General features: G+C 45.2%; 1 protein-coding gene across 1 annotated transcript in view; it reads right to left on the minus strand.

The window, feature by feature from the left end:
* Positions 1-373: 373 nt before the first annotated feature.
* Positions 374-25,892, minus strand: part of LOC101078319 (phosphorylase b kinase regulatory subunit beta) — a 69,364-nt gene continuing 43,845 nt past the window's right edge. The window contains 17 exon segments of the mRNA XM_029846060.1: positions 374-1,375; positions 1,443-1,574; positions 1,758-1,865; positions 2,360-2,489; positions 2,850-2,984; positions 3,133-3,338; positions 4,374-4,464; positions 7,353-7,410; positions 7,489-7,570; positions 8,363-8,525; positions 8,771-8,829; positions 9,946-10,036; positions 10,232-10,314; positions 10,993-11,097; positions 11,532-11,615; positions 15,843-15,936; positions 16,703-16,758. Coding sequence (XP_029701920.1) covers positions 1,238-1,375; positions 1,443-1,574; positions 1,758-1,865; positions 2,360-2,489; positions 2,850-2,984; positions 3,133-3,338; positions 4,374-4,464; positions 7,353-7,410; positions 7,489-7,570; positions 8,363-8,525; positions 8,771-8,829; positions 9,946-10,036; positions 10,232-10,314; positions 10,993-11,097; positions 11,532-11,615; positions 15,843-15,936; positions 16,703-16,758 — 1,815 coding nt within the window. The 3' untranslated portion in view covers positions 374-1,237.

Here is a 25,892-nt window from a genome sequence, read left to right on the forward strand (position 1 = left end):
GAAACCTTTTGACCATTATAACATGTCATGATCTACAAAAGTATGAAACTTGCAATATGAATGGGCAGTTTAATGTGAAGTGACCGGCAGCAAGGTGTTCCACCTGTGTGTGTGTGTGTGTGTGTATACGTGTGTGTGTGTGAAATTGAATATATGAAGCGAAGCGGAGCTGCCCCCCCCCCCCCCCACCCCCGCCAGTCAGCGCGTCAGCGACGCAGAACTCAGCCTTGCTGGCCAGATGCAGCCTGATAAGCAGATCAGGCAACATAAGTGGGTGTAACTAGGACGCCAAACACACGTCTGCTCAGCTTCTGCTCACTTCCACAGAATCTTTACTCATTTACCTGCTCACCAAAAGGAAAACAAACACATGTTTTCATGCTGTCAAGTTTAATGTTTTCCTAAAGTACAGATTTTCATTTTAAGTTAAAAACAACGCACATATGGTGACGTGGAGCAGCCAAACCGAGATTTCTGTCATTACCTAAAGTTGACAAGAGATTTTTTTTTGTTCTGGTTCCCATGGCAACGTTTTGAACAGCAGACCAGGCATGCAGAGCTCTACAGTACACGTTAGCACACGTTAAAACACCCAAAAATCATCACAAAGGCCTCATCAGGCAGACTTTACCATCGCTCAACGGAGGTTCGTGCACAGGCACCGGAGGACGTGCACGGAGGACGACGTGCAGCAGAGCTGGAGCCTGATTCACATGTTTGGGTTGATAATGTAGAAGCTGATGCTCCTTCAGTCAGTTATTTCTCAGCTCTTTTTAGGCAACAGCTGGCCAGTTTGTCGTCGACAGACTTCATAAAAAATGTAATACTTTGTTCGAATCGCATTTGTGAGCAACATCGGGGTCGCGTGATCACGACTGGGATGTCCTCGGATTTGTCAAGAAGAATTAGTCGACAACATCGACACCTGTTATACATGTGTGTGAAAGTGGACTGAATTCTGACGACGGTGCACGTACAGTACATCTGCTCTCCCCAAGTCAGTAAGTAACACAAGCCAAAGACAACTCCAGACGAAATAAGCGAATAATGTGGCCACAGGTGCAATAAATAAGCTGGACTATTCAAAGAAATACCGTTTCCAAAGAAAGTGAATAAGACAGCACACGTGCTAACATGCTGCTGCTGCTAAGAGGCTGGTCCAGGATGCAGCTCTCGGTGAACAGGTGAACCTTCGAATGGACGCTCTGCAGCAGGATGATGTCAGGGAGGTGCAGAGCTAGCTAACAGAGCATGGGTCATCCTTGCAGGGCTTGACATCGCCTTGCAGCAACTGGATCATTACTGCCTTGGTGAGGTAGCTGGAAGTGCCTCTTTTGCCCGTAGGTGGTGTGTTGTAGAACGCCTCCATGTTGTCCTAGCAAAGCCACAGAACAAATGTCAGTGGAAGCATCAGTTACGCCAGCAGCACGCAGTCGCGCTACCTGCTTCTCCAAGCGGACACCGTCCCTCTGGAAGTCATTACAGGCTTCCTTCACCAGACCATCCAGATCCACCTTGTCGCTGAACTCCAGCTCTGGGTTCCTCTCCAGCACGATGGACACCACCATCAGTAACTGAAAAAACCGCAGGAAGAGAGAAAAGGTGTTCAGGAAGTGATGTCATTACATCCAGGAAGTGAATTGTACCAAGACATCCAGTGAAATGCTGCAGGTAGCTTCCTAACGTCTTAATTCTGGACAAACTACACAGTTTTAAACAGAAATGTGGCCCCCTGGTGCTGTTGAGGGGCTTCTTACCTCCACTATGATCTGTCTGTACTCGGGCAGGACGATGTTCTTCAGCGTGTCCTCCACCAGCAGAGAGAAGTTCATCTCATACATGGTCATGTCAGAGAGCGTCGGTTGCTACAGGAAGTAGAGGTGGTTTACTTTGACCTGATTAGCAGCCGGTTTATGATAAAACCTTTAACCAGTTTCTGGTGTTTCTCATGAGATCAATGCTTTAATCAAGTAGATAAATGTTATATCTCTACAGACTTGTCCCATCTACATGTTCTCACCGCTATTGAAAAAAATCTAACTTAATAAAAACAAAACGTGAAATTATTTGAATTGTTTAATCGAAATATTAAAAGAGCAGTGAGTAAAACTCAAGGAGATTGGACAGTTATCCTTCCACGCTGTTATTTATCTGTGGCTTTCAGCAGCCAAAACACACACACCTACCCACATGACAACACGGGGGCCGTGGCCCTCAAACCAGGACTCAGATCAAAGTCTTCTGGGAGACGGGAGGCTGGCTGGGCCCAAAAGTTGGCTGCCGTGACCCAATTTGCCTTAACAAACTCTTCAATCGAGCCGACAGTGCTGAGAGCAGCATGACTGGAGGATCTAATTACCTGTGGGAGGTGCGTCTCAGCCACCACAATACCGTTGGGGGTCCTTTCCAGGATCTGCCACACCCGGTCGTAGAATCCCAGCGGGGTTCTGTTCAGAGAGCCGTCAATCTTCCTCCTGTTCAGCCAAGACCTGAGGTGAAACATTAAAAAAGGGAAAATATTGGACTCCGTTTTAAGGAGAGGAAATCATGTGTGGACAGCTTCTGGGCTCCGGGGAATTGTCTAAGTCGATGCTTATTAGATCAGATGAGATTAGATAAGCTTTAATCATTTCAGTGGGGAAATGGGCTGATGCAGAAGCAGATAATATGATCCGATATAAACAAAGGCGGCAGATAAAACAATTAAAGATAAAAAAGGATGCTGAATGCAGGGAAGACATGGAGATAAAGCCCAGCGTGTTGAAAGACGAGCGCTCGGAAAGGGCTCAGAAAGCAGCGTCGATCACGTGTGTGTGTGTGTGTGTGGGGGGGGGGGGGGGGGGGGGTACCTGGCAGTGTGTTGGGGCTGCAGGACGTCCAGCAGCAGCTGCTTGATGTCGCTGGGAGACAGTTGGTGGATGTCCTGCGCGGGCATGTCCCCAGCTCGGATTTTCAGCTCGTGTTTCATAGCCTGGACGATCCACCTGGAACCACCCGAGAACACACACACACACACACACACACACACACACACACACACACACACACACACAGGCAGCGCGTCTTTTATCTACAGGGGACAACGACTCTGAACTTATCTGGTTTTCCTTCAGAGCCCCGAACGCGTCTCACCCGACTCTGATCTTCAGCATGCCGCTGAAGAGCTCCGGGTTATTGGAGATGATCCATCCGATGTGGATGACCAGCTCCTGCTGGAGAACGGCCTCCCGCTCGGCGCCGGGAGCGGAGCACTTGCTGTAGATGATGCCCTGGATCACCCCCGGCGACAGCGGGTTGGAGATCACTTCCTCTTCCTGCCCAAACAGGCCGAGAGTCACCTGGCAAAGACACGCATTAGCACGTCGCCACACAGCTCAGCACCCCCCCCCCCCCCCCCCCCCAATAAACATGCAGTTAAAACTGTATTGTGTCGACGCTAAGCTGCCAGTGTGCACGAGAGCGCGCACCTTGGTGGGGGCGCGTGTGTATTAGACGTTTCTAGATCCAATTATTGTTTTTCTCCCATCTCTCTGAAATTGGCATCAAATGACAGGTCTCAGATGAATCTTTTCGGGGGGGGGGCGGGGAGGGGGGGCGGTCTTTCTAAAAGCCGTCTCATAAAAGTTCTGCCGCACCAATCTCCATGGTGACAGACCACTTCTATCCTCGCCGCGGAGCGACGCCGCCCGGCGTCTCCGGCCCGACACCTGAACTGATTCGCACTGAAGGTGGAAACAACTGAAGACAAGGGGAGGGGGGGGCGTCTGCACTTCATCTCAGACAAGAAATATAATCCAAGCTAGAGCAGAAGCAGGACGGGCCCCGTGTTCCGACTGAGCCGTTATCACGAGTGGAGGAGCGCCGCCGCCTCACATCCCAAATCAGCTCTTCCGATCGGGCCGGGGCGAGCGTTCCCTCCGGTGAGCAATCTATATGCAGATTCCCACCTTGAGCTACTTCAGCATAATGAAATGCCTAAAACTGTTCAGAGGAGGAAAATGAGGCGAGATAACTGACAATCTCAAGAGCGGGCTAATCTCTGAATAACACTAGACGGAAAATGATCCCGTGAACATGTGTGTGTGTGTGTGTGTGTGTGTGTGTGAGGAGCTGGGTCATAATTCAACAGGGTGCATAAAGGGGTCTAAACTGGGAGCTGGATATGGGCACACTGGCAGCCTCGTGACACCACAGCTTCAAGCACACGCTGAAAGGATGAGAGGTGAGACAACGTGCATGAGGATAGCAGCGTGAGGAGCTTCTAATGAGGCGTCTGATGGGGTTCCTTTAAATTAGTGAACATTAAAATGATGGTCCTGACATGCCGTTTCCCTCAACAGCCCCCACAGCCCGCCGTCTCTGTGTCCACTTACCTGCTTGCCATGTACTAAAACACTAGTAATACTGGGGGCAAGGCTGTCCACTAGCTTAGTTAAGAGACTGGCAGCAAGGCGGACAACAGACCTAGTGGGTGAAAAGACACAAGAACAGTCTTGTAATCAAGTCCAATTCTTCAATTTACTGCAAATTTCGCAATAGGGCCTATTGAAAATAAGATGCTCCTGGGATCCAATTAAGTCCATTTCAGATTATGTAGAGAATATACAGCGCTTTACTTAAAATTAGAGTTGGTGTGTAAAATGTACACAGAAGAATCCGAATTTTTCACTGTTCAACATGAATCACTTCCTCTTTGTGGGTTTTTTTTACTTAAATATGGGGCACCGATGCCCAGCGTCATTCTGTCCTACTTTACCCTGAGTCCAACATTGCTTTAAAAAAAGGGTGTCGCCACTCCCTGGTTACAATCAGGGGACAATTTCTTCAGGATTTTCAAATGCATTATTGGACTAAATCAGACTCCCTCCATCATAAAAGGGCCAAAATCTTCATTTTCATCAGCCCCACATCAACATTTCCAAACCAGTTTAACGTTACAATCAAAAACTAACCCCCCAAACTGGTTTTTTAGCCTACTGATGCTCAATTTTACACTTGACAGAAGAGTCCAAGCAGGTTGAAGCTGGTTTAGTCCCCTGGAGGCCAAAGGCGGCCTCTGAGAAGCTGATTTTAATGTTCACTCATTTCCAGTATTCTCTACAGTGACTACCGTTGTGGTAGTTCTGCTGCCAGAAGCTGACACCATCCTCAAAGGAAAGAGCTCAATCACAACAGTTTGATCATGAATGTGTCCCTCTCAGTCCGGCAACACTGCTGTGCCCGCACACTTCCGGCGTTTAAACATTTCCAGCACAAAGCTCCAATGTTTAGGTGAGATATGGTGTCAGTGTAGCGACGCTCTGTAGGGGAACCTATTTCAAGCTCCACTTCCTGGCTCGTGTTAGGTAAATGAGAAAGTAAATTGAACTGAGGATCGATGCCGCTTCCCCCCCGCAGGTTTCCCAGCAGGCTTTGTTATTAGGGCTGATTTTATTAGTATTTTCTTCTTTAAAATCCAGGCAAAAGCAAATTCTTCTGCGTTAGACTCAAATATTAAAAGAGCAAATGTTAAAGGAACCAGGTCATCAGATAATGGAAGCTGCTAAAGAAGAGCGCAGGCAGACGCGATGAGCTGCAGCCTTTGGTGAATGCGTGGCGAGTCGGGCCAGCGCTACGCTAACGAGCCAAACAGAACTTTAGCAGCTCTGACAGCAAATAAAAAGACACGTCGTATGTGGCAATATTGAGCTGCTACTCAGGCCTGAGTGATTAAAGCTCCCAGATTTGATCAGAAGGGAAGAACGCTACTGTGCAGAGGGAGGAAACTTATTAAATTATTATAATTAATCAGGTTACACAGGTTTGTTTCTCTAACTTTAACACAGCGGAGCCGAGAGTAACGATCTGGCACCGTCACCCTTAAAAAAAAGTGAAGTGTGTATGTGTGAAATTCTATTTCAGTTAAAGTATACGTCCAGCCGTTGTGGATGATGAAGGAAGGAATGGAGGGACACACAATGAATGCATGCTAGCCTGGCTCGGCTAGTTACTGCGTGAGCGTTAGCCATCGTGTTAACCAGATCCAAACGGAACTCTTTAGAACGCGCTGCAGAGGCTGGCGACGCTACAGCTACGACAACGGGACATTAAAACAGACCTGAATCAATGCCACAGAACTCTTTCTGTCCGGCAGATCTTTGAGGGATCCGCAAGGGAGGAGAAATTTCAAAGTGCTCCAACACAAAGACACATTACACAACCGAACCATTAAACCATTAACGAGGGATTCATCCTCCAATCTATGAGGAAGAGCTATGGCCTCCGTGTCCCAACGACATCTGGCCGTGATGCTGAGGTCTGCTGCCAGGCCCAGGAGAACAGGGCACCTGCGGAGAATCGGCCCAGTCTGGTGTTCTCTGGCTAACGCTAATGGGGTTGTGACTGAAGCTACAGCTGGAGGTGAGAATCAGTCAGAAAGATCGCTCTGTGGCCACGCAGCCATTTCTAAAGAGCCGTTGTCCTGCGATTGCTTCTCCATTCCACCATTTGCACAACAGCCGGTAAACTGGTTGACAGTCACGCCGCGTCCTTCCTGGACAGGTTAGTATCCAGGAGCTGCAGCTACACTGAAGATTACGGGTTCCTTTGTGTCATGTAACACAGTAGAACAGAATATGGCAAAACGTACAAGGGATTTTATAGAAATGACCATGAAAGAACAGTATTATTTTGATTGTTTAGCCCTCAAATGTATTTTTGTGCTTCAACCTTAGCGTTATTGCTGCTCCTGTGGTCTTTTAGAAGCCTAATTAATGACCTGGTTATGTGGAAAACCAAACACAAGGCTGGCTGAGCCCCACACAGTTATTCACTAACACAACCAGCTAACTAGCAGGCTGAGTGGTGGTAAACATGCAGCGTCTTGGCTCCAGCTCTGCGGGAATATTACCTGTTTCCCGTGCACCAGTATGGTGGTGATGTGAGGGGCTATAGAGCTGGGAAACTTCTTGAGAATGACAGCAGCTTGGCGCACAGCCAGCCTACAGTTATTCAAATACGCGTCAGTCAGCACAAACGTTACGAGGTCTCATTAAAATCCCACCGTCGTCTAAACATCCCATCGCATCATTAACAAACCAAAAAAGCTGTTAACGATGATCACAGAACTTCAGGGACTGAACGTCGCCATGTTAGAGGGCATCAATTCAATTCAAGTCCACTTTATTTGGCTATTACACCCAAAGAAGAGGCTGTAATAGATGCTGAGGGCATCTTTACATTTAATATAAGCATATATAAGTTAGAGCCGTGATCGTTGTGATCCACCACATATCTGGATGTTCTCAGGATAAAACTGCTCCTTATATAGACATTAAAATCTGTGTTTGTGTGAATACGTGGGAATTTCAGACCAAAGTTTTCGGCTGCCGGCTCGTCTGTAGATTCTCTCCAGTTCGTCCTTCATGGGTTCTGAAATCGCAGATGGCGGAAAATGAAAATGAATCCAGAAATCTCACACTTAAAGCAGCCAAAGGGAGCTTTTTCTACCATCTTTGGAGAGAAACTGTGGACCTTCTCTTCTCAGGAGGATCCCGGCAAGCTGAGCCTGACTGGCCAAGCAGGCGCAGTCCTGGACACACACACACACACACACACACACACATTAATACACAGTATTTCCTATAGATGCAACCATATTCTAATAGAGAATTCAAGAGCAAAATATACAAATTAAGACATTTCTCGCCGTATTTATTGTGTTAATTGTACATCGGACACATTTTTCAGTTAATTAAAGAAATGCCAGATGTCTCTATAAGCATATGCGGCTTAAATGTTCTTTTTTGGGGGGGTTCTGGCCTGTCCAGGTGTTTAAAAGCACATGTTTGACTGCGCCTGTGACCGTCAATGTCAGACTTCAGAGTTTTGAGGCAGCTTAAGAATAAAGAACAAAAGCAAACGGGCAAATTCATGAAAACTTCAGGCACAACGTCGTCCACCAAACAAAGCGGAGGCTGTTCTTTTGTTGTTGCGGTTTTTTCAAGCCTGGATTTCACTGAAAAACTGCGGATGGATTTTACTGAGATTTCGCTCGTCTGAGACAATCGACACCACTTCAGAGGGAATTTTCTGGAGACGCTTTGCTTAAACTCTTGACATGACGGGGAAGAATTTCAAGGAGAGAGTTGCTAAGTGTGAGCTGATGGTGGCTAGCAACACCACGGACGACTACAGCGGCTTTTAAACTCTTATTTTGACTCAACACATACATATAATGGCGGAACAAACTCAAAGGTGACCGTCGTGCGCCGTCATACCTGGACCTGGTGACTGAAAGTGCAAATGAGCATTTTAATGGGAGCGGATGGGTTTTTCCCAACTGCTTCTAAGCCTTTTTGCTCCCCGGGGCCTCTGGACTCACGTGGAACTTTTGGATGATCTCGTGGGTGGGTTTGTGGAGCCACTCCTCCTCACTGATCTCCGGCTGCTGCTCCAGGTCTGAGACGTTGGGCGTGCTCGTCTGTCTCTTCACTTTGGAGTGTTTCGGCAGCTCCAACTCCTCAAAGCTCTTGAACTCCGGGATCCTTAAAACGCACATTACACAATGTCTCCTATTTCTCTGGTCCATATACGATTGCTAAATAATCCATAATCCATCCCAAAGCTCCATCCTCTCGAACACACACCCACCCACATACACGCGTTTAATGCCGTCTTCAGCAGTGTTTAACATGTTGTGCAATGTTCTGCTTTATTCCTGTTGCCTTGACCAGTTTGGTGTTTTATGGGGGAACTTGTGCACCAAATAGAATCCAAACGTAATTCTTACTCGGCCTCGTTGACCCGCAGGAAGTCCAGCTGCTCCACGACCGCTCCGGATATCAAGGTCTAAAACAGAAAAAGATAGAAATATAATATATATCACGGTTCATTTCATATCTGTAGCTACATTTGGATCTGAATACTGTCCATTGAGTTAGAACATAGATTATAAATGTAGATTATAAATGTTTTTAAAGGTATATAGGAAGATTGCAGTTCCACTACAGTTGCTGCTGTGGGCTAACAGGGATTAACATCCCCAATGGAAGTTTAGCTGTAAAACAAAAGTTAGCAGTGTAGGAAGGGAGCAGTGCAGCTTCCCATAATAATGAAACGAGGAAGAGGCAAAGAATTTCAAAGCTGTAGGAGTTGGCTGTGAAGTGCATCACAACCAGGCAAAGAAGAACTTTAAAGGGAAATGGGATTATCCGCAGAAGGCTCTGTTGAATCCCACTGTGAAGCTCTATCATGACTTCGACAACACTGGGTTAAAGCTACCAATTACCAAAAAAATCCCAGCGTCGCTTTATTTTTTATATTTTGTCATCTAACCATCATCTAGCCATCTAGCCATTGGCATGAGCATTAACCAGAACCAATTAACCAATTAACTGGAACAACACTAGAATAACATAATACTGGGACATCCATTCATTCAGTTCATTCATCCATCTATTCATTTATTTACATTTTTATAGTTTTATATTTTATATTTATATTCTATTTTTAATTTATTCTATTTTATTTCTTATTTTATTCTATTTTTATTATCTTTAATATGTTTAATGGTGTGTAATGGTGGTGGGTAATTTTGTACAGTGCTGTACGTTTTTTTGGAGATGCTAATTTCCCTGATGGACACCCCCTAAAGGGATCAATAAAGTACTCAATCAATCAATCAATCAATCAATCAGTTTGAACCATCAGAGCCACCATTTGGCACTGGGATGGGGTCAAATCCTGCCAGTCTTGATTCTGAGCACATGTTTAAGCAGGAAACGATGTCTTTAGAGGAGAAAGATCGGCATTCTTTTCTCATCATTCCATACGAACCTCGCTGAGCTTGCAACACTTAAAGATAATGTTATTGCTAACTATCGATTGACGGATGCAATAATCCCTTGGGACAATCGCCTGATGCGTAGGCGAGCGCGTAGATGCAAACGCGGGATTTTCACAAACCTGAAGTCTGTCGACGTGAACTTTGACCCCTCCGATGTTGCCTTTCTTGAAGGAGGCGAGCATGTCCAACACCGGGTTGAAGCGGCTCCCTCTGGAGACAAAAGGCGAAATAATTCAGTCAATTCTAACTCAGAGTGCAGATGACAACGGAGAAAAAAAGGGCAGCTATTATGTGTTTGAGCAGACGCACGCCGCCAAAAGGAGATGGAATGACGCATGGAGAGATAGGAGAAGGATAAGCGATGTGACAGTGTTATCAGAAAGAAAGACTGGAGGTGTATATTACTTGATGTTATCCTCACGGATGAGAACCAGGAAGAGTGGACGTCCCTGCATCTTCCAGCACTGTTTGATGAACTGTAAGGCGTTCTAAACACACACACACACAGAAAATGTTATGCTAGCATATGTCTCCACACAGAAACAACCAATATCTAAACAGTTTTTGATGCTAATAAGTGACAAAATACTGAAAAACGCAAACTTTTCCTTTATTTTCGGCAAACGCGACGCCCAAGAGGGGCAAGTTTGGTTAGATTAAGCCTCAAATTTTGAATCTTTGTCCACCACTGGAGACCAAAACTGTGTGAATGCAACACAAGGCAGGCTTTAAGACTAGTATGGAGACAGCATTTCTATTAGGCAGCAGACAGACAAGCAGAGAAAACTGTAATTACCCAGGTGGTGCTTTAAGTCCAAGGTAAATGGACATCTTTTCTATTCCTGCAATAATTTACCTCGGATTGAGTTCAGAACAGAAGAAAAGCTTTCTGCTGAGAGTTGGAATGTTTTTAAGAATATAAAAGAAGTTGCCTATTTGACCAATTTGAAAGAGCATCAAGGATAATATAATATTTACCTGCATAAAATGATTAAGTTCTAAAATCAAACGGGCTCACTTGTAGACGTGTCCCAAAACAGATCCCGGGAATGATTACCTTAGACAGGCGCACACTCAACGGGTGTCAGGCACTATTTAAAGCTTTACAGGAATATAGAAAAAGTCGTGAATCTGCGGCACTGATGAGCGCCATAAATGTGACTTACCTTAATGTCATCAATCAGGAGCATAACATCCTGGGACAAGTAGAAGTCACTCAGATCAAACACTATTGGGTAGCACACCACCGTTTTTCCCAGGATACGATAAATCTGGAAAGACACACACACACACACACACACACACACACGTCGCACTGAATCAGAAGATAAATGGCTCCCAGGTTGCCACATATACTTTATTCTGGGTAGTTTATAAAAGAACCCATCAATCTGTGATAGCAGGGACATGCACAGCTTTCACACACACACACACACACACACACTAAAACATGCACTGATGATGATAATAATGATGATGATGATGATGATGATGATGATGTCCTCTTACAGACTGCTTTTCTCCCCATATATGTTCCATTATAATATTGGCTTGGTGCAATTCTGATTCCTTTTTCATTGTGAGACACACACACACACACACACACACACACACACACACACACACGGCTTGTGCAGATATAGCGTGTGTGTGTGCATGTACCAGTCGCTGTGTGGAAGTGTTTGTGTGGTTACTCTTTATATACCTTGCAGGTCCCAATGCAGCCCACTGGTCTCTCCGGACGCCCAGTCAACCCGAGTTTCTTATTGACGGCCAAGAATCGGTACGCCTGCGGACAAGTCGAGTGTGAGCAGACAGGCAACACATCACCGCTCAACATTTCCTCCCCATCACATCAGCAGCGACATGATATTAATATATTAAATCTCCCAAGTGGTTCGAAATGTGACGCAGCCCAGTGGCATTCGGAACCTGATGAAAGTCCATCACTGGACGGTCCCGCAGAGACATTTCTGATGTTGCAAGTCATAAAGTGAAATTACCACCATATGACGGAACCACCTACTGGTATTAGCTCTCGGTAAAGTTATGAGGCACGGCGATAATGAAAGGTCCCCGTGCTGCCGTTAACGGCGTGCTTAGTGAAGCCAAGCGTACCCGCAGGCACCGGAGCGGTACAGCGGGGCCACTGGGATCCGAACGGCCACTAAAAGAGAAAGTGAGATGTTGCCGAGTCGTGTTTTAAAAAAAATAACTATTTAAAGTCTTTCTACAGGGGGATATATTTTCTCTACTGGGTGAATATGGCATCTTTATTATCAGTTTGTTTATATTTTCAACAAGCTGGGCGTCACATTTTGGATTTCTCTTGACTTAGCCTGAGCTGAACTCTCTGAATCTCTGGTTTATGCATCATTACAACTGCTCAGGTGTGAAAAGCTTTGGCTGTTGACACAAGTGCCGCACCGACCGAGCCCCCGCGCCATCAACCGGCTATATCAGTTCGTTTCAAAATGGCAGTAATGAGGCAATTTGGTGTGTTCAGGCAAAAGCTTCCAACTCCTGCGCTCACCAATGCGCTGATGCAAAGATAATTTGAGAAAACAGCTTATCGACCTCTTGCGCTACATGTTGTCAGAGTGTGAATTGCATTTTGGATGTGCCAGACTGTTACACCGCAGCAATAAATCCCCAGGTCATACAGGCTATGCATTTAGCCACCAGGGTGCCTCCAGATGTGTTCTACCATGAAACAGCACTGAACACCTACACTCTAGAGGAAATACGTGCTTTCCAAACCTTCTGCTGCATTTTAATGTCTCAAACCACCTGCAATCCACCTCGCAGCCACAAGGTGGTGCTCTGCGACTCCAAAGTGCTTCCTCAACGTTATTCATCGGGAGACAACGGGAGGATGTTGTCGGCCAAAAGGCAACAACACAAAAGAGGTAAAGGACGTGTAAATACAAAGGCCATTGTTACTGAAGGAAGAAATAGCCCTGCGAAGCACTGGCCTACCAGGTGAGGAAGAGACGGCAGGAGAAAAGCCAAGAGATGCTGGAAGAACCTCTGCACCCACGACTTCCTGCGTGCAGAATACCAATGAAGAAGAGCGACACACACACAGCCTATCAAAGACTCCTTTCATTCCGCTCACCGCAGCATAAACACCAAGCCTGACAGGTGGCAGAGAGACTGAAAAACTGTATTTCAGAGCTATATTTTACACTTCTACGGTGTTAATGAGGTGTGAGAAGGTGCCATTTACCCAACAAAGTCACTTGGGGATGTGACTCGGTATCGTGTGGACTCATCTTTCGAGATAAATGTCTGTTTAGGCCCAGATGACTTCCATTTATAGCAGCTAGGAGGATAGTCTTACTAAGAGAGGGTTGGTTTTTTTTAGGTATTCATGGTTTTTAATATAATGTCAGCATGACTGAACCTCTAATCGCACCCTTGTGCCAATCTTCCAAGCGTATTGATGTCTGTAGCTGTTACCTAAACGTGGTTACAAAACCCATCAAGCTAAATTTGTTAAGACAAGGCAGAAAATGCAGAATAAAGTCATTCTGATTCATGTCTGCTTGTGTATTTCAAGCTCAGGACACATTTTCTCTGTAGTTTAATCACAGCTAAATTGATTTAAATTCGAGCCTAGCCCGTTCGGTTCCCTTCCACCGTGTGGACGGGCCCGACGTTGGGGCGTGAGAGCTAGCAAACAGCCGCGCTAGACTCGTGCATTCCCCATCAATTCCAAATTAGCGGCAGAATTACTGATCATTGGCTTCCTTTCACTGGCTTTAAGACGTAAGATGTCGGTGCATCGATCCTTTAGGATCATAATAGGTGCTGGCTGCAACAATTACATAGAGGAAATGACACCAACAGTGACCATAAGGCAGCTAAAGTTGGTACGAAGCTACGCTACGCTGTTTCAGGGAGCAGTTTCAGCAGTTTGGGGCGAGACTGACACACATCTAAATCTAATTGGTGCTCTCCCACCATAAGGCAGCTGTTGTAAACATAATCAAACGGTTGCAGGGGACAAGGTGAGGTGAGCCAACGCAGCCCGCAGCACCGGGGAAGGTGGCGACTCTGAGATAAACAGATTCTGTCTGGCTCGGCTTCAGATTTAATATTCTCTGCAGAGCACACTCTGACTCCAACCGCACATCCATCCGTGAGACGGCGCGCCACGCAGTCCAAAGAGGCAGAGGAGAGAGAAGGAATCCTTCCAGGTATGACAGTTCAAAGGCAGACGGCGGGCTGGGGGGGGGGGGGGGGGGGCTGTTTGGTGTAACGGGGACGGAGGCAGGGTGGGAGCCTGGAGGGGATAATGAGGTGAGAGAAGGGGTGTGACGGATTTAGCAGGAGATGACAGATGGCTGAAAGGATGGAAGTGGAGAACAGAGCCCGTGGAGATGGCACGATAGGACGGATTGTTTGTTTATTCAAGGTGGCGTGGAGAATAGACGCCACACGACAAATATGACAGATGAAGAACAGCGACCGGGGAGGAGACCGCGGTTTGAATGACAGAGGAGGGACTTCAAAAGGTCCACGTGTAGATGAGACCGTACCCGGGGGGGGGGGGGGGGGGGGGGGGGGGGGGGGGGGGGGGCGCCGTTGGACCGACAGACGCACTAAGAGTGAAACTGGAGTGGCACAGCGGGTGTTAGCGGCCCTCGCAGACACGAGTACAAACGGTGCCGTAGGAGATGAGAGAAGACTGGACACGATCCCCCGTTCAACATCAGCTGCTGCTGGAATGTGCAGAGGGATTCTCCCGGCAACGGGGGCTCAGGTTAGAACGGAGCGATTCTGGCGTTTCAAAATTCAAACCAGAGAACTGAACTCAGTGTCTGGAGCCCAAAACCCATTTGGCCAATGACAAAAAAAACCCAAAAAAACCAGGCAGCGCAGCTGGTGATTTGCACTGAAACGCTGCAAACTCCGACCACGGCGAATCCTGCCCTCACGTGGTCGATTACCATAACATTAACATTTGGTCACCGGTGGAACATTTCACATACGGGACCGTAAAGGTCTCGGGAAAATGTTTCTCTAAATGTTTATGCCGCTGCAGCGTTCGGCTCTTTTATATTCCGCTCAGAAGCGGATCGCTCCGAGCACATCGTCCACTTGTTTTGACCTCCAAATATTCTAATGCGGGAGAGGAGTCGTCAGGAAGGAGCGAAAGAGCTCGTTCTAATATTTATTTAACGTAACCTTCCCAAAGTACATTTGGCAGCCCCTCGCCTACACACATCTCCCGTTTGTAAAAGAGCCACGACCACAGTTCTACTGCTTCGCCAATCAATGGCTGTGAATAACCACTCTTCCCTCAATCAGACGATCTGGGCTCTGCCGGGCCTGATGGGAAAATCAATTAGAAAATGTTGGAAGCAGAAAAGCATGGACTGACAAGTGGCCAGACCCGCTGAACCGATTACCGCTGGGCCGCCGTCGCTGTCGGCTGCAGCACCTGCAGAAAGGTGATCAGGGAAGCTTCAATTAAAGCTTCGCTCTCTGGCAAACGGAGCCCAGAGAGTTAAAAAGGGAATTATTCAAAAGAAGTAGAAGGTCAGGGACAGACATGCTGATGGACCTAATAAACTGAGCTTTGCCATGTTTGAATCAGCGGGACTTTTGCCTCATACACATTGGAGACCATTTATCCAACGCGGCGTGCGCTTATCCGTCGTGTCCTTCCAGTGTTTGTATTGATTTATTTGGCACCGTCTGCTGTACAGCACTTTGTAGCATCACAGGCTGGACTGTGATGTGACTTTTAAACCACTGACCAAAAAGATTCCAAAGGATTAAAGAGTTTCCAACACCTTCTGTTGAAAAGAGTCTCTATATTCATAAAGTATCTGAGGACGTTTTAAAATTCAGGTAAAGATGCTCGCTAACTAGCATGACTATGTTCTACTGTGCTTTCCATCAATGCACCCCGGGTCTCACCTGGAGGCAGCTGGGCCAGGCTGCAGCCCTCCAGCCATCTTACAGAGAGACTTATAGAAGATTGTGTGATTGACAGTTGTGTTACCTTAACCAGTTCCTTCTGAGGCCAAATCTGGATGGGCTCAACCTGCTGGGGGGTCTGGGTCTGAATGCCATAGGTGTTCAAAAAGACTTGCAGTCTAGAGAGAGAGAAAAAGAGGAGCAGGAGCAAGAGAGAGAAAGTAAGTAACAGAGTCCATTTTGTCATTGAAAATCTAAAATGCTCTTAAAAACCCAAATGATTATACAATCTTGTGCAAAAAAAAAAAAAAAACTTGAAAAAGCTGCTGGGCTGAGACATAAATCCAGTATTGATTTGCTAATTGTCCTTTGGTGTCATCTCAACCACAGTCCTTTAATAACCACCCAGGAGCTTCAGACCAGCTCTGTGAACACACTTAACAAAACAGGCATCTCGATCTTGTGCTTTCCCAGTTGAAAAAGCTCCTCCACTTTAGCTTTTCCTTCAGAATGTGTAGATGCCATCGCGCCGTGTCTCTATATCCAGCAGCAACAAAGCATCTGCATTAAACTCCGCTAAGCGTAGGATTCGGAGCTCTCGGTGTAAAAGTTCACACCCCATCTTTACTTGTTCTTAAGTAACACTAAAGTCATGTGTTCTGTCAATAAGGCGTTTGAAGTTAACTTTACTTTTAATCCATAGCTCACGACTATTGGGTGGGGTGCATCAGTAAATGATGCTGACAGATCAAACTGAGACCTGCGCACGAGTAATTAAGCCCACGGCTTAACGGGCTCCATAGGAACATCTGACCCTGATGTGCAAACAGGGAAGTAAGAGTTTAAATCCTCGTTTACACTAACGAACATGATAAAACAGGCGAGGTGCTGAGGAGACAAGCAAACAAAACACAACCCAGTCAACCAAAGAAACACACACGTTACCTCTGACTCTCGGCTATCAGAGCCACTTGAACCATCACATCGTTCTCTATGGGCCCCTGCAGGACAGACAGGACAGAGATTAACACCCGGTCAGGGTGGTCATGACGACAACAGGCTTAATCTCCCACCACAACTCCTCCGGAAGCACCAGAAACAAACAGGGAAACTTGTGTATACATATTACATTATGCATTAAGTTAATGAACTGCTGATGATGCCACCAAAAATCTTAAAATGATCTTGTTTTACCTCTACATTTGGGTCAGCTCTGGGCATTCTTGTCCTACAGACTAAAGCCATAATCCAATATAAAATATTTAAGTCAATAAAATAATAAGCTGCGCATACAACCAGTAACCCAAAAGGAGGGGAAAATGAGCACAAGAGGCACAAAATGTGCATATTTAGTTTAAAGAATCAAGCAAATGAGTGTTTAAATGTCTGACATGGAATGAATGAAATAAAATAAACATTTGGGTGGTTTTTTAAGACTCATTTGGGATGGACTGCAACCCTAAACAGCACTGACTGATTCCCTAAATTTGCTCTGCACCGATGCATTTGGAGCTTTCCCTCTTTAGATTTCAGCCTCTAAGATGCTGCTCTGTGACAAGTTTTAACCCTGAACCATTATACTCAGTTACATTTTCCTCCTCTCTCTTCACACACCATTTGTGTGGCTGCACGTGTGTGTGGGTGAGTAAATCGTGAACACGGACAATGATCTTTAGGGCCAGTGACAGGCTATTCAGAGTCATTAGAAAGCAGGAAGGAGCTGGTGAGTCACAGGACACACACACACACGCGCGCACACACACACACACACACACAGACATAAATAGAACCTACTCTCACAAACACCGATGATGGTCTACGATGATATGATCCTAATCATATAGCGCCTGTGTGGCAACATCATGCTTCTGAGCACACACACACTTTTACACACATGCACCAAAGTCTTTTTGCATTTCAAAAGCTTCGTTAGACAAATACAAATAATATTTATTTAAGAAAACAAAACTAAAGCAGTTTCAGGGTGTCAGTTCTCTACATATCAGTTATATAAAATAACACATCTGTCTATGTATGTATGTATGTATGTGTGTGTGTGTGTGTGTGTGTAAACATTACTTGAAACCAAATGATAGAGATATAGAGAGATACAAAGAGAGAGAGGGAAGAGGTAGAGAGAGAGAGAGAGAGAAGGAGGGAGAGAGGGCACAGACGTTCTGTTCAGTAGATAAGTGCTGGTTTTAGCCAACTACCTCATTACCATAAATCAGGGGGGGGGGGGGGGGGGGGGGGGGCGGGAGTCACTGAGTAAGAGAAACAGACGTCTGAACACAAATGTCTCCTGATGAATAGAGAGCAACGGCTTCTAAAATGCTGCAATGAAACTCTCTCATTAGTGATGCTCCATGAGCGGACAAAGGACTCATTTGGCAAAGGACAAGATATGGAAATGCATTATGGAGAAATGTATTCCCTTCCAGTTTCTCTTTGCACTCCATCTGAACTTGAGCAGCACCACTGGGTAAATTTAAACGAGGACAGCGAGAGGAAACTTCCTCAAAGACGCTTCTCGCTAATACCCTAAAACATCAACTTACCAGTGCTAAAGCTAAAAACAGGATGACGATTTTTAGAAGAGTTCAAAGACCTTTTCTCCTTTAGAAACCCTTTAGGTTTTCAGAGATGCTGCAAGAACAAACGAGCCGCACTTGAACAGACCCGTAACATAGTAGCTGCATCCAAAATCGCTCACTCATTCACTATTCCCTACTCCCTATATAGGCAGCAAGCTTCAGTGGACTACTTAGTGCACTCATTGATGAGCAAGTGTGCTATAAACACCATTGTCAGCGTTGGTTGACTAATTGTATTTAATTTTTAATACATATTCACTCAGTGGTCATTTTTCTGTTGATGTACTACTAATGCTATAAATATTTAACTTAGCACTATCTTCTTACATGTGACTGCAAAGGATGATGGGATTTCTTGGTTAGGGACCATCGGTCGTACCCGTGTGCCAAGGTGCACATTTTCGGATACATTGAGTGCGCTAAATAGGGTGCAGTGTCAACACTTGCCATTCAGATACCCATACAAATTGGTGTGCACCCTAGTTAGTGCACTACACAGACAATAGGGAGTGATGTTGGACAGAGCCAACGATATGATTATGTAAAATAATCCAATACAATCTGACGAATCCAAATATACAGGCTGAAAAGCTAGGTTGTTAGGGACTACTACAGATAGGAATAATAATAATAATAATAATAATAGTAATAACAACTATTATTTTTTTTAAAATCACAACTGTTAGTGGTGGCTTATTTACATTTTTGTTGAAAGGATGGAAGGAAGAGCAATATGTCATTAGTAGCTGTATTAAATTAAATTGAAAAGTAATCCAGCCAGTTTCTAAGTGAAATGCGCCGTGCACATTATTTTTCCTCCATTTCAGCATGAAATAATGCATAATTAGGTCATTCAAGCTGAAACCCCAGGCTGGATTTGTAAATAAATTCTATAATATTTAACTACATATCATTTATGGTTAGCAAATACAGTTGTGTATCTAACTGAAGCTCCATATGATTGTACCTATTGGACTGCTGGATAAATTGTGCCTCTTTGTAGAGTGTGTGAGGAGGTACATGACACTGCTCTGACCAAAATATGAGCCAGTAGAAAGGAAACACTCACATTTTCTAAATACTTCCCACTGTAACACAATGATGATTTCAGTGATTAGCTATTAAGCTGTGAAGTATTAGAACTCTCGGAGCATCAGGTTATTTTTGTATATATGCATGAATATATCCATGTCCATTACATCAGTCACTGTATGGAAACAACAGTATCAACTAATACGTTGACATGGAAACAAACTAGAACCTATTACAGAGTTCAGAACATAAGCATTCATATTTTTTTATAACAAGAACAGATTTGTTATATGCTGGACATCACCAGTCTGGACGTCACTGAAGAAGACTGGAGTGGAAGCCGTCTACGGTAGAACCTGTCTGAATTATGCTTTCGTTTTCTGCCATTCTTTGCAGGAATTCAGCTGCCATCTGTCCTTCCCACGGCACTGAAACCTGGCCACTAGGACACGGTGCCTCGCGCCCGCCGTGCAGCCTCGGGCCAGCTGTACATTTGTGACCCGCCTGTCACCTCAGCCTAGTTTTGTTTTACACACACACAGGAGGCACAAACAGGAGGAACTCTGGGAGAGAGAGCTTGAAAAACAAGACAAAATATGGAGTTGGACGTAGGTGAAGGCCTATATTGTTGCTTTTGCTTATAATATTGTCCACCCAAAGATTAAAACCTTCCTTAAAAGTCTGGATTAGAGGTGTCCCATCCTTTCATTTATTCTATAAACTAGAAAAGAAGACCCCTGCTGCCTGTACTGCAGTCCACCACTAGAGGGAGATTTAATCATTTTTGCAGCTCTTTTATTTAGTCAATCTTATTTAAATCTGTTTTTCCAAAGTTATGCAGCAACTCCCCTCGTTTTCTTGTTTGTTTTCTCACTTTCTTTATCTCTGACTCTCTCTCGCTACCTGCGTTTCTTCTCTCAATTACAGACGAATGTGTGTTTTCAGAGGTCAGACGTAAATCATCCCCAAGCGCACCGTTTTTCACCACGACGGCTCCCAGACGGTTCTGTCACAACAACTATGCCAGCGAAATCAGTCAAACTCAGACTCACTCCGATGGAGGACAGATAAGAGTCCAAGCAGCAGTTTATTTATGGACACAGCAGCAAATCAGGAGCTGACGAAGCATCAAGCTCTGATTAATCTTGCAAAGTGAAGAGGGTCTTCAAGAACGGGCTCGACGGCCGTCCGGAGTCAGAGCAGCGACGCCGCTGAGAGCTGAGATGAACAATGATCATGTTGTGGCAGCGGCATGCTGGGAATCCTTTGATCCAGGCAGACATAAAAGATACTGCGTGAACATGACCACTGGAGCCCAAACACATCCTTTTACTGCAACTTCATTGACGACAGTGGGGGCCCTGATTAATCCGGGAAGCACACGGATCTACATCGGAACAGGTCCCAGGCATAAGAGCGGATCAGACATCAGCGTTATCGCTGTTACCAGCTGAGAGTTCCAGTTCCTCCATTAGAAACGACACCGCTGCCCCCCACGCAGTATCAATGACGTCCCCCTGAAAGCGCATCAACGCGGCATCACCAGCACGGCTGTTTTTCATCCCGCCCACAGCGGATAAAACACTCGCAATCGTTTGCATCAGCCACCCGGAGCAGGCAATTACCAGAATCATTTCAGTTCATACTTTTGATCACTGTATTAGCTTTATCCACCATGGTTGGTTTCTGGCCAAGTGTGTGAAACAAAGCAAAATGCCAAAGAGAGGATGTGGCAGCTTATTTGCTGGCTATGAACCACTGAAATAAGTGTCTTTAAAGATTTATCCTGCGATAAAGCTGGCTCTGGATGGATATTCAGATGGCTCATGATGATGATGAGGTCTGTTTAATCACTGAGCCACCAGTCAGTAAAACACACAAGAAAAATCAGCCGGTAAATGACTTCTCCTCACACAATATTACAGAGACTGGGTCAATTCCAGCATTAGCAATCGCTTGTTTTAGTTGCTTTATTATATTTTAGGACTCCTTTAAATGACTAACGTAAATAGACGACACATTAGCAAACTGGAAATTGGTGACTGTGAAAAGGATGTCGGTTGATTTAGAGCCAAACTCCATATTCAACTGTTTAATTAAAAATGTCACGTTCCGAGGTCAGATACTTCTCCGTGTGTTTGCTGGCACGGCGGCTTCAAAACGAGCCAAACATTCAGTCTTTAACGAAGCAAAGGAGTAAAAATTGTGGAATTTAACCCTTTCAGTGACATATAATCCCTTCTATTCATGCTCCTGAACAGATGAGTGACTCCGGGCTATGTGCCCTTCGCACGCTGGCCTGTGTGCGGCTACGAGAGGCAGATTTTGACGAGGGTATTTGAAAGCATCGGGTGAATCGTGTGGGTGGAGGGGTAAACATGAAAGAAATGCTAAGTCATTTTAAATCCGGCGCCCGCAAGAGGAAAAATGTATTTTGTGTATATTTTTAAAGTCGAATCTTCTCAAAAGGTCACGCAGTGGTAATAACGACAAGATGGAGAAAAGAATCTGTCACAGCTTGAAGGCGGCTGGAGGAGGCGAGCGAGGGGATGAGGCAAGAGTTTTGATTTAGGAAAGTGTTCCCAACTTGAAAACAAGACGGGAAGGAGGGCAAAACCACCGCAACAGAGAACAAAGTGAAGAATCGGCGTGCACGCCAGAGGCTGGTGCAATCCTGAAGGTGCTTGGACCGAGGCAGTGAGACATTATTTTCCAGAGTCATCTTAGAAATCGTTTGCAGGGCGCGTCTTTGAGAGAAAGTCAAAATAAAATAAAAAAGGCGAAGAAGGTGAGATGTTGGCGTGAGCCCCAGCAGCCCTGATGTACGTGGGCAGCCGGAGAGCTGGCGCGAGCATGAATAATTAAACGCAAGAACATGGCGCAAACATCTGCCGATCTGATAGCTAAAAAGGTTTCACGTTTTTATTCCACATTCCAAGCGTTCCCCGTCGCTTTAAATCATATCCATTATTCATCTTTAGCCCCTTCACTGTGTGAGCACTATACTGTGTGAATACTGACTCCAGTGTGCATTTCAGCTCAGGTTTAATCGCATATTTGATAATCACAGAGGAAAAGAGCATGATTGACAGCAGCAGCCTGCTCACGGTTGAGTAGGCAGGTGTTTGAACTGCAGCTCGACAGCCTGATAAGCACAACACAGATCCTGTCTCTACACAGATGAGGCACCCATATAGCAAACATGATTGTATACTTGGGAACAGATGGACATTATGGTTCTAATGTGCTGTCAGTCTTAATTTATGATGCCTCTCGCTAAACGCTAACGAATCCATGATCCATACGTTCACTTCGATGGCCGCAGCTTCATATTCGCACTGCACCGAAATTCATTTCACAATTTTTAAATGATCCAAAATACTGTTGACGCACTCATGATTGGTCCCATGTGGCAAAATGTGTGATTGCTCATCCCAGGGCGGCATTAGAGCCAGAACCCCGTTTAAATAATCCTTTCCTGAGATCAGCACGGTCCCACTTCCTTATCAGCAGCAGCTCTCTGAGGTCCCTGTGATTCGTCTGTTCTCCCAAAGCTTCATGTGTTCGCAGAGAAAATCTGATGCACGTGAGTCGCTCCTGAATCCTGCCTGGCTTTAAACATTTACACGACTGTCGCAGCAGATTTTACAAGGTGATTTAACCGCAGAGCCTTAATGACACGTGTGTTCATGGAAAAAAGGTGGAATTAAATCAAAAACAACCTGGTTGTGACCCTTGATCCAAGTTTCAGCTTTAAAAAACTGTGAAAAAACCAACAATCTTGCAAATTTCTGACCTGTATGAAACTCTAGGGCACATGAAGGATCCGATATTTAATTTGCCACCATATTGCTACCTTGTGTTGCAGTGTAACCCCCGTGACGGGTCGACGGCGAGGACGGTCACAGATGAGGCACAAACTCTGAGGGAAAATAAGCAGCTCACACAGCTCCAAGGAGTAACTTAATCCTCACTTTTCTTCATCAGAAGGGAACTAAATGAATTTTAACCTGTAATGAGAGCGACTAGAGCGACAGCTGGCTGAGATACTGAAACAGGATGCATCAGGCATTTAAATTTGCACCTGTTAGGATGTTTATGATGTGGCAACGCTTGGAAAGAAGCTTCTGTCTTTTGTAAAGTTGGGGAAAATAAGGAAATTATCTGCCGCCAAAAACGAGAACACTTTTCAATCAAATAAAGTTGCTTTTCTCTGAAAGACCCCAGGCTGTGTAATATCCTTAGGATGCAGGTCTGTGTATGAGATTCCTATTATATTGAGAGTATTTTAAAGTCAATATACACTAGATGTTGCAGCGGTAGCTGCTAGCCAAATATCAGGAGTGAAATCCAATTATTCTTAACTGCACAACTCAACTGCAGCATTTAAGCCTCTCTTCTGCTTTATGTTGCACCACAATACGAAATATTTCCCACATATTCCTGGGTCTGGAAGCCACTAATGGTGATTGATTTTGATTCTCTTCTGCGTGCATTTTGTTAAAAGGGAAAGCGGAAAAATGAATGAAGAGTTTTTCTTTTGGACCGGTTACATTACAGGAGGAAATTCTAATCAGTTTAGTCCATTTGAACCTTTTCAGATGAATAAACCCACTACAGGCTCCACCCTGAGGATGGAATCCAGACAATGATGCAACGTTGGCTTTGACCTTTCCGCATCCTCCGATCTATTCACCTGCTCCTCGTTCCCTCACAGCCGACAGCATATACGCCAGGCCCAACTTTTCAACCTTGATCTTTAGCTTTTAACCTTTGTCATTTCCATGGTCAACAGTTAGCAGCAGCTGTCCCGGCATCTCAACGTAGCTGGTTCCAAACACAGATCCTGTCCAGCACCGAAGGCACGTGACAGCATATCAAATGAGTGAAGGTTTGGGTGAACTGAGTGTGTCATGGTCAAATACTTCACCTCTCTTCCGTTGTTCTGCCACCCTCAGCTGCACTCGTGCGCCCTGGCAGCTAGCTTTTATTGTGATAGATCTGAGCAATGCAATATCGTTAGCCACAGCTGACAGGGAGATATAAAAGAATCAGGAAGGAGTCAGACATTCCTAATGGGCCCCCTAGCATAGAGAGAAGCTTGTTACAGGGCCGTGGATACAATGGCCCGGACAGGGAAGGACAGAAACACACACACAACACAACTCCTGAAGGATAATGGAGGTGTGTGTGGTGGGACAATGCATTTCCAGTACGTCAAAGCTTAATGCTTGTAAAAGGTGTGAGTCATGTCTATTCCTCTGCAAGTAATGCTCAGAGCCATCTCTCTTAGATACTTACGGTCATCGCTGAGGTCAATATTTCCCACACGTCCCTGCTGGAACCAGCTCCCTGTCTAGGTGCAGGGTGTCAACACCCTCTCAATTTTAAAGGTTAGGCTCTAACCCCCTTTAATAAAGCTTATAGACAGTAATTCCGGAGCTAATGCACATGGTTGGACAAGGATCAGCTAACCTTTATCCATCATCTGCCTCAGCCTTCAGGCTGCTGACACGAGCCACTCAAGAGTTTCCATTTTGCTTTCTTGTGTCCACAGCTCCTCCAGCTTCTCTTCTGTGGTGCCGTGCCTCTCGCTCTGCTACATCTTCTATTGTTTTTCTTGTTTTGTACTGTATTGACTTCTGCCCTCTTCTGTCTGTCCTTCATCTGTCACATCCCCTCCCTCACTTTACTCTTCAAGGTTTCCTCCTGCTAATGTTTTTTTCTGTACACTGTTTTATGAAACTCCCGACCTGAGACAATCTTCAGGATGACCCGGCCTGACATGAGCTGAAGCTGTGGTGGTGGAAAAGCGTGCACTGTCGATGAAAACGCGACTGTTAAACTCAGTTAAGTTAATTATAGTAATTTGTGCAACAAAACACAAACTAGTATTTCAAAAATACCCACTAATATACATTTAAAAGAACTTTGCTGTATGAGTCATGTGGATATGTATTACTCATAAAGTGACCCCCTCCCCCCATAGTACACGCTACATTTGATAACCCCGGTATGCAATAATGCTCAAACAATTCAAGTCCTAATATCTGTCTCTATCATGATGCTCGGGGTCATTTTGCTTTTCAATGATTTATAGAAGCTTTAATCTGTGTTCTGCCGCACGGATGGTAATTCATCATTTTACAAGTAGCTCCACAGCCCAATTTAGCAACACGGCTACCACAATGACTTCTGTCACCATATATCAGACTGTTGATTTACTGATGCAGGAAAAAAAACACCTCGTATTTGAAACACTTCTCACACTCTAATTGTGTAACTGTCGGAACGTACTAGTCAATAAAACACTTTAAATGGACCTGGAGCTAATGGACTGGAAATCATTGTAGACACCAGAAGAAATGGAGCTCCGTGCACCCCCAGGTGTTTTAAAATTATTCATGCACATCACTAATGCCACTATTGGGCAATGAATTATTACTGCACAGGAACGGAATTTTCTGTCCTATCCCTGGAGTCAGGCAGGAACATCAGCGATGCGCTCC

The sequence above is a fragment of the Takifugu rubripes genome, chromosome 13 (assembly GCF_901000725.2).
Source record: "Takifugu rubripes chromosome 13, fTakRub1.2, whole genome shotgun sequence".
NCBI classification, from domain to species: domain Eukaryota; kingdom Metazoa; phylum Chordata; class Actinopteri; order Tetraodontiformes; family Tetraodontidae; genus Takifugu; species Takifugu rubripes.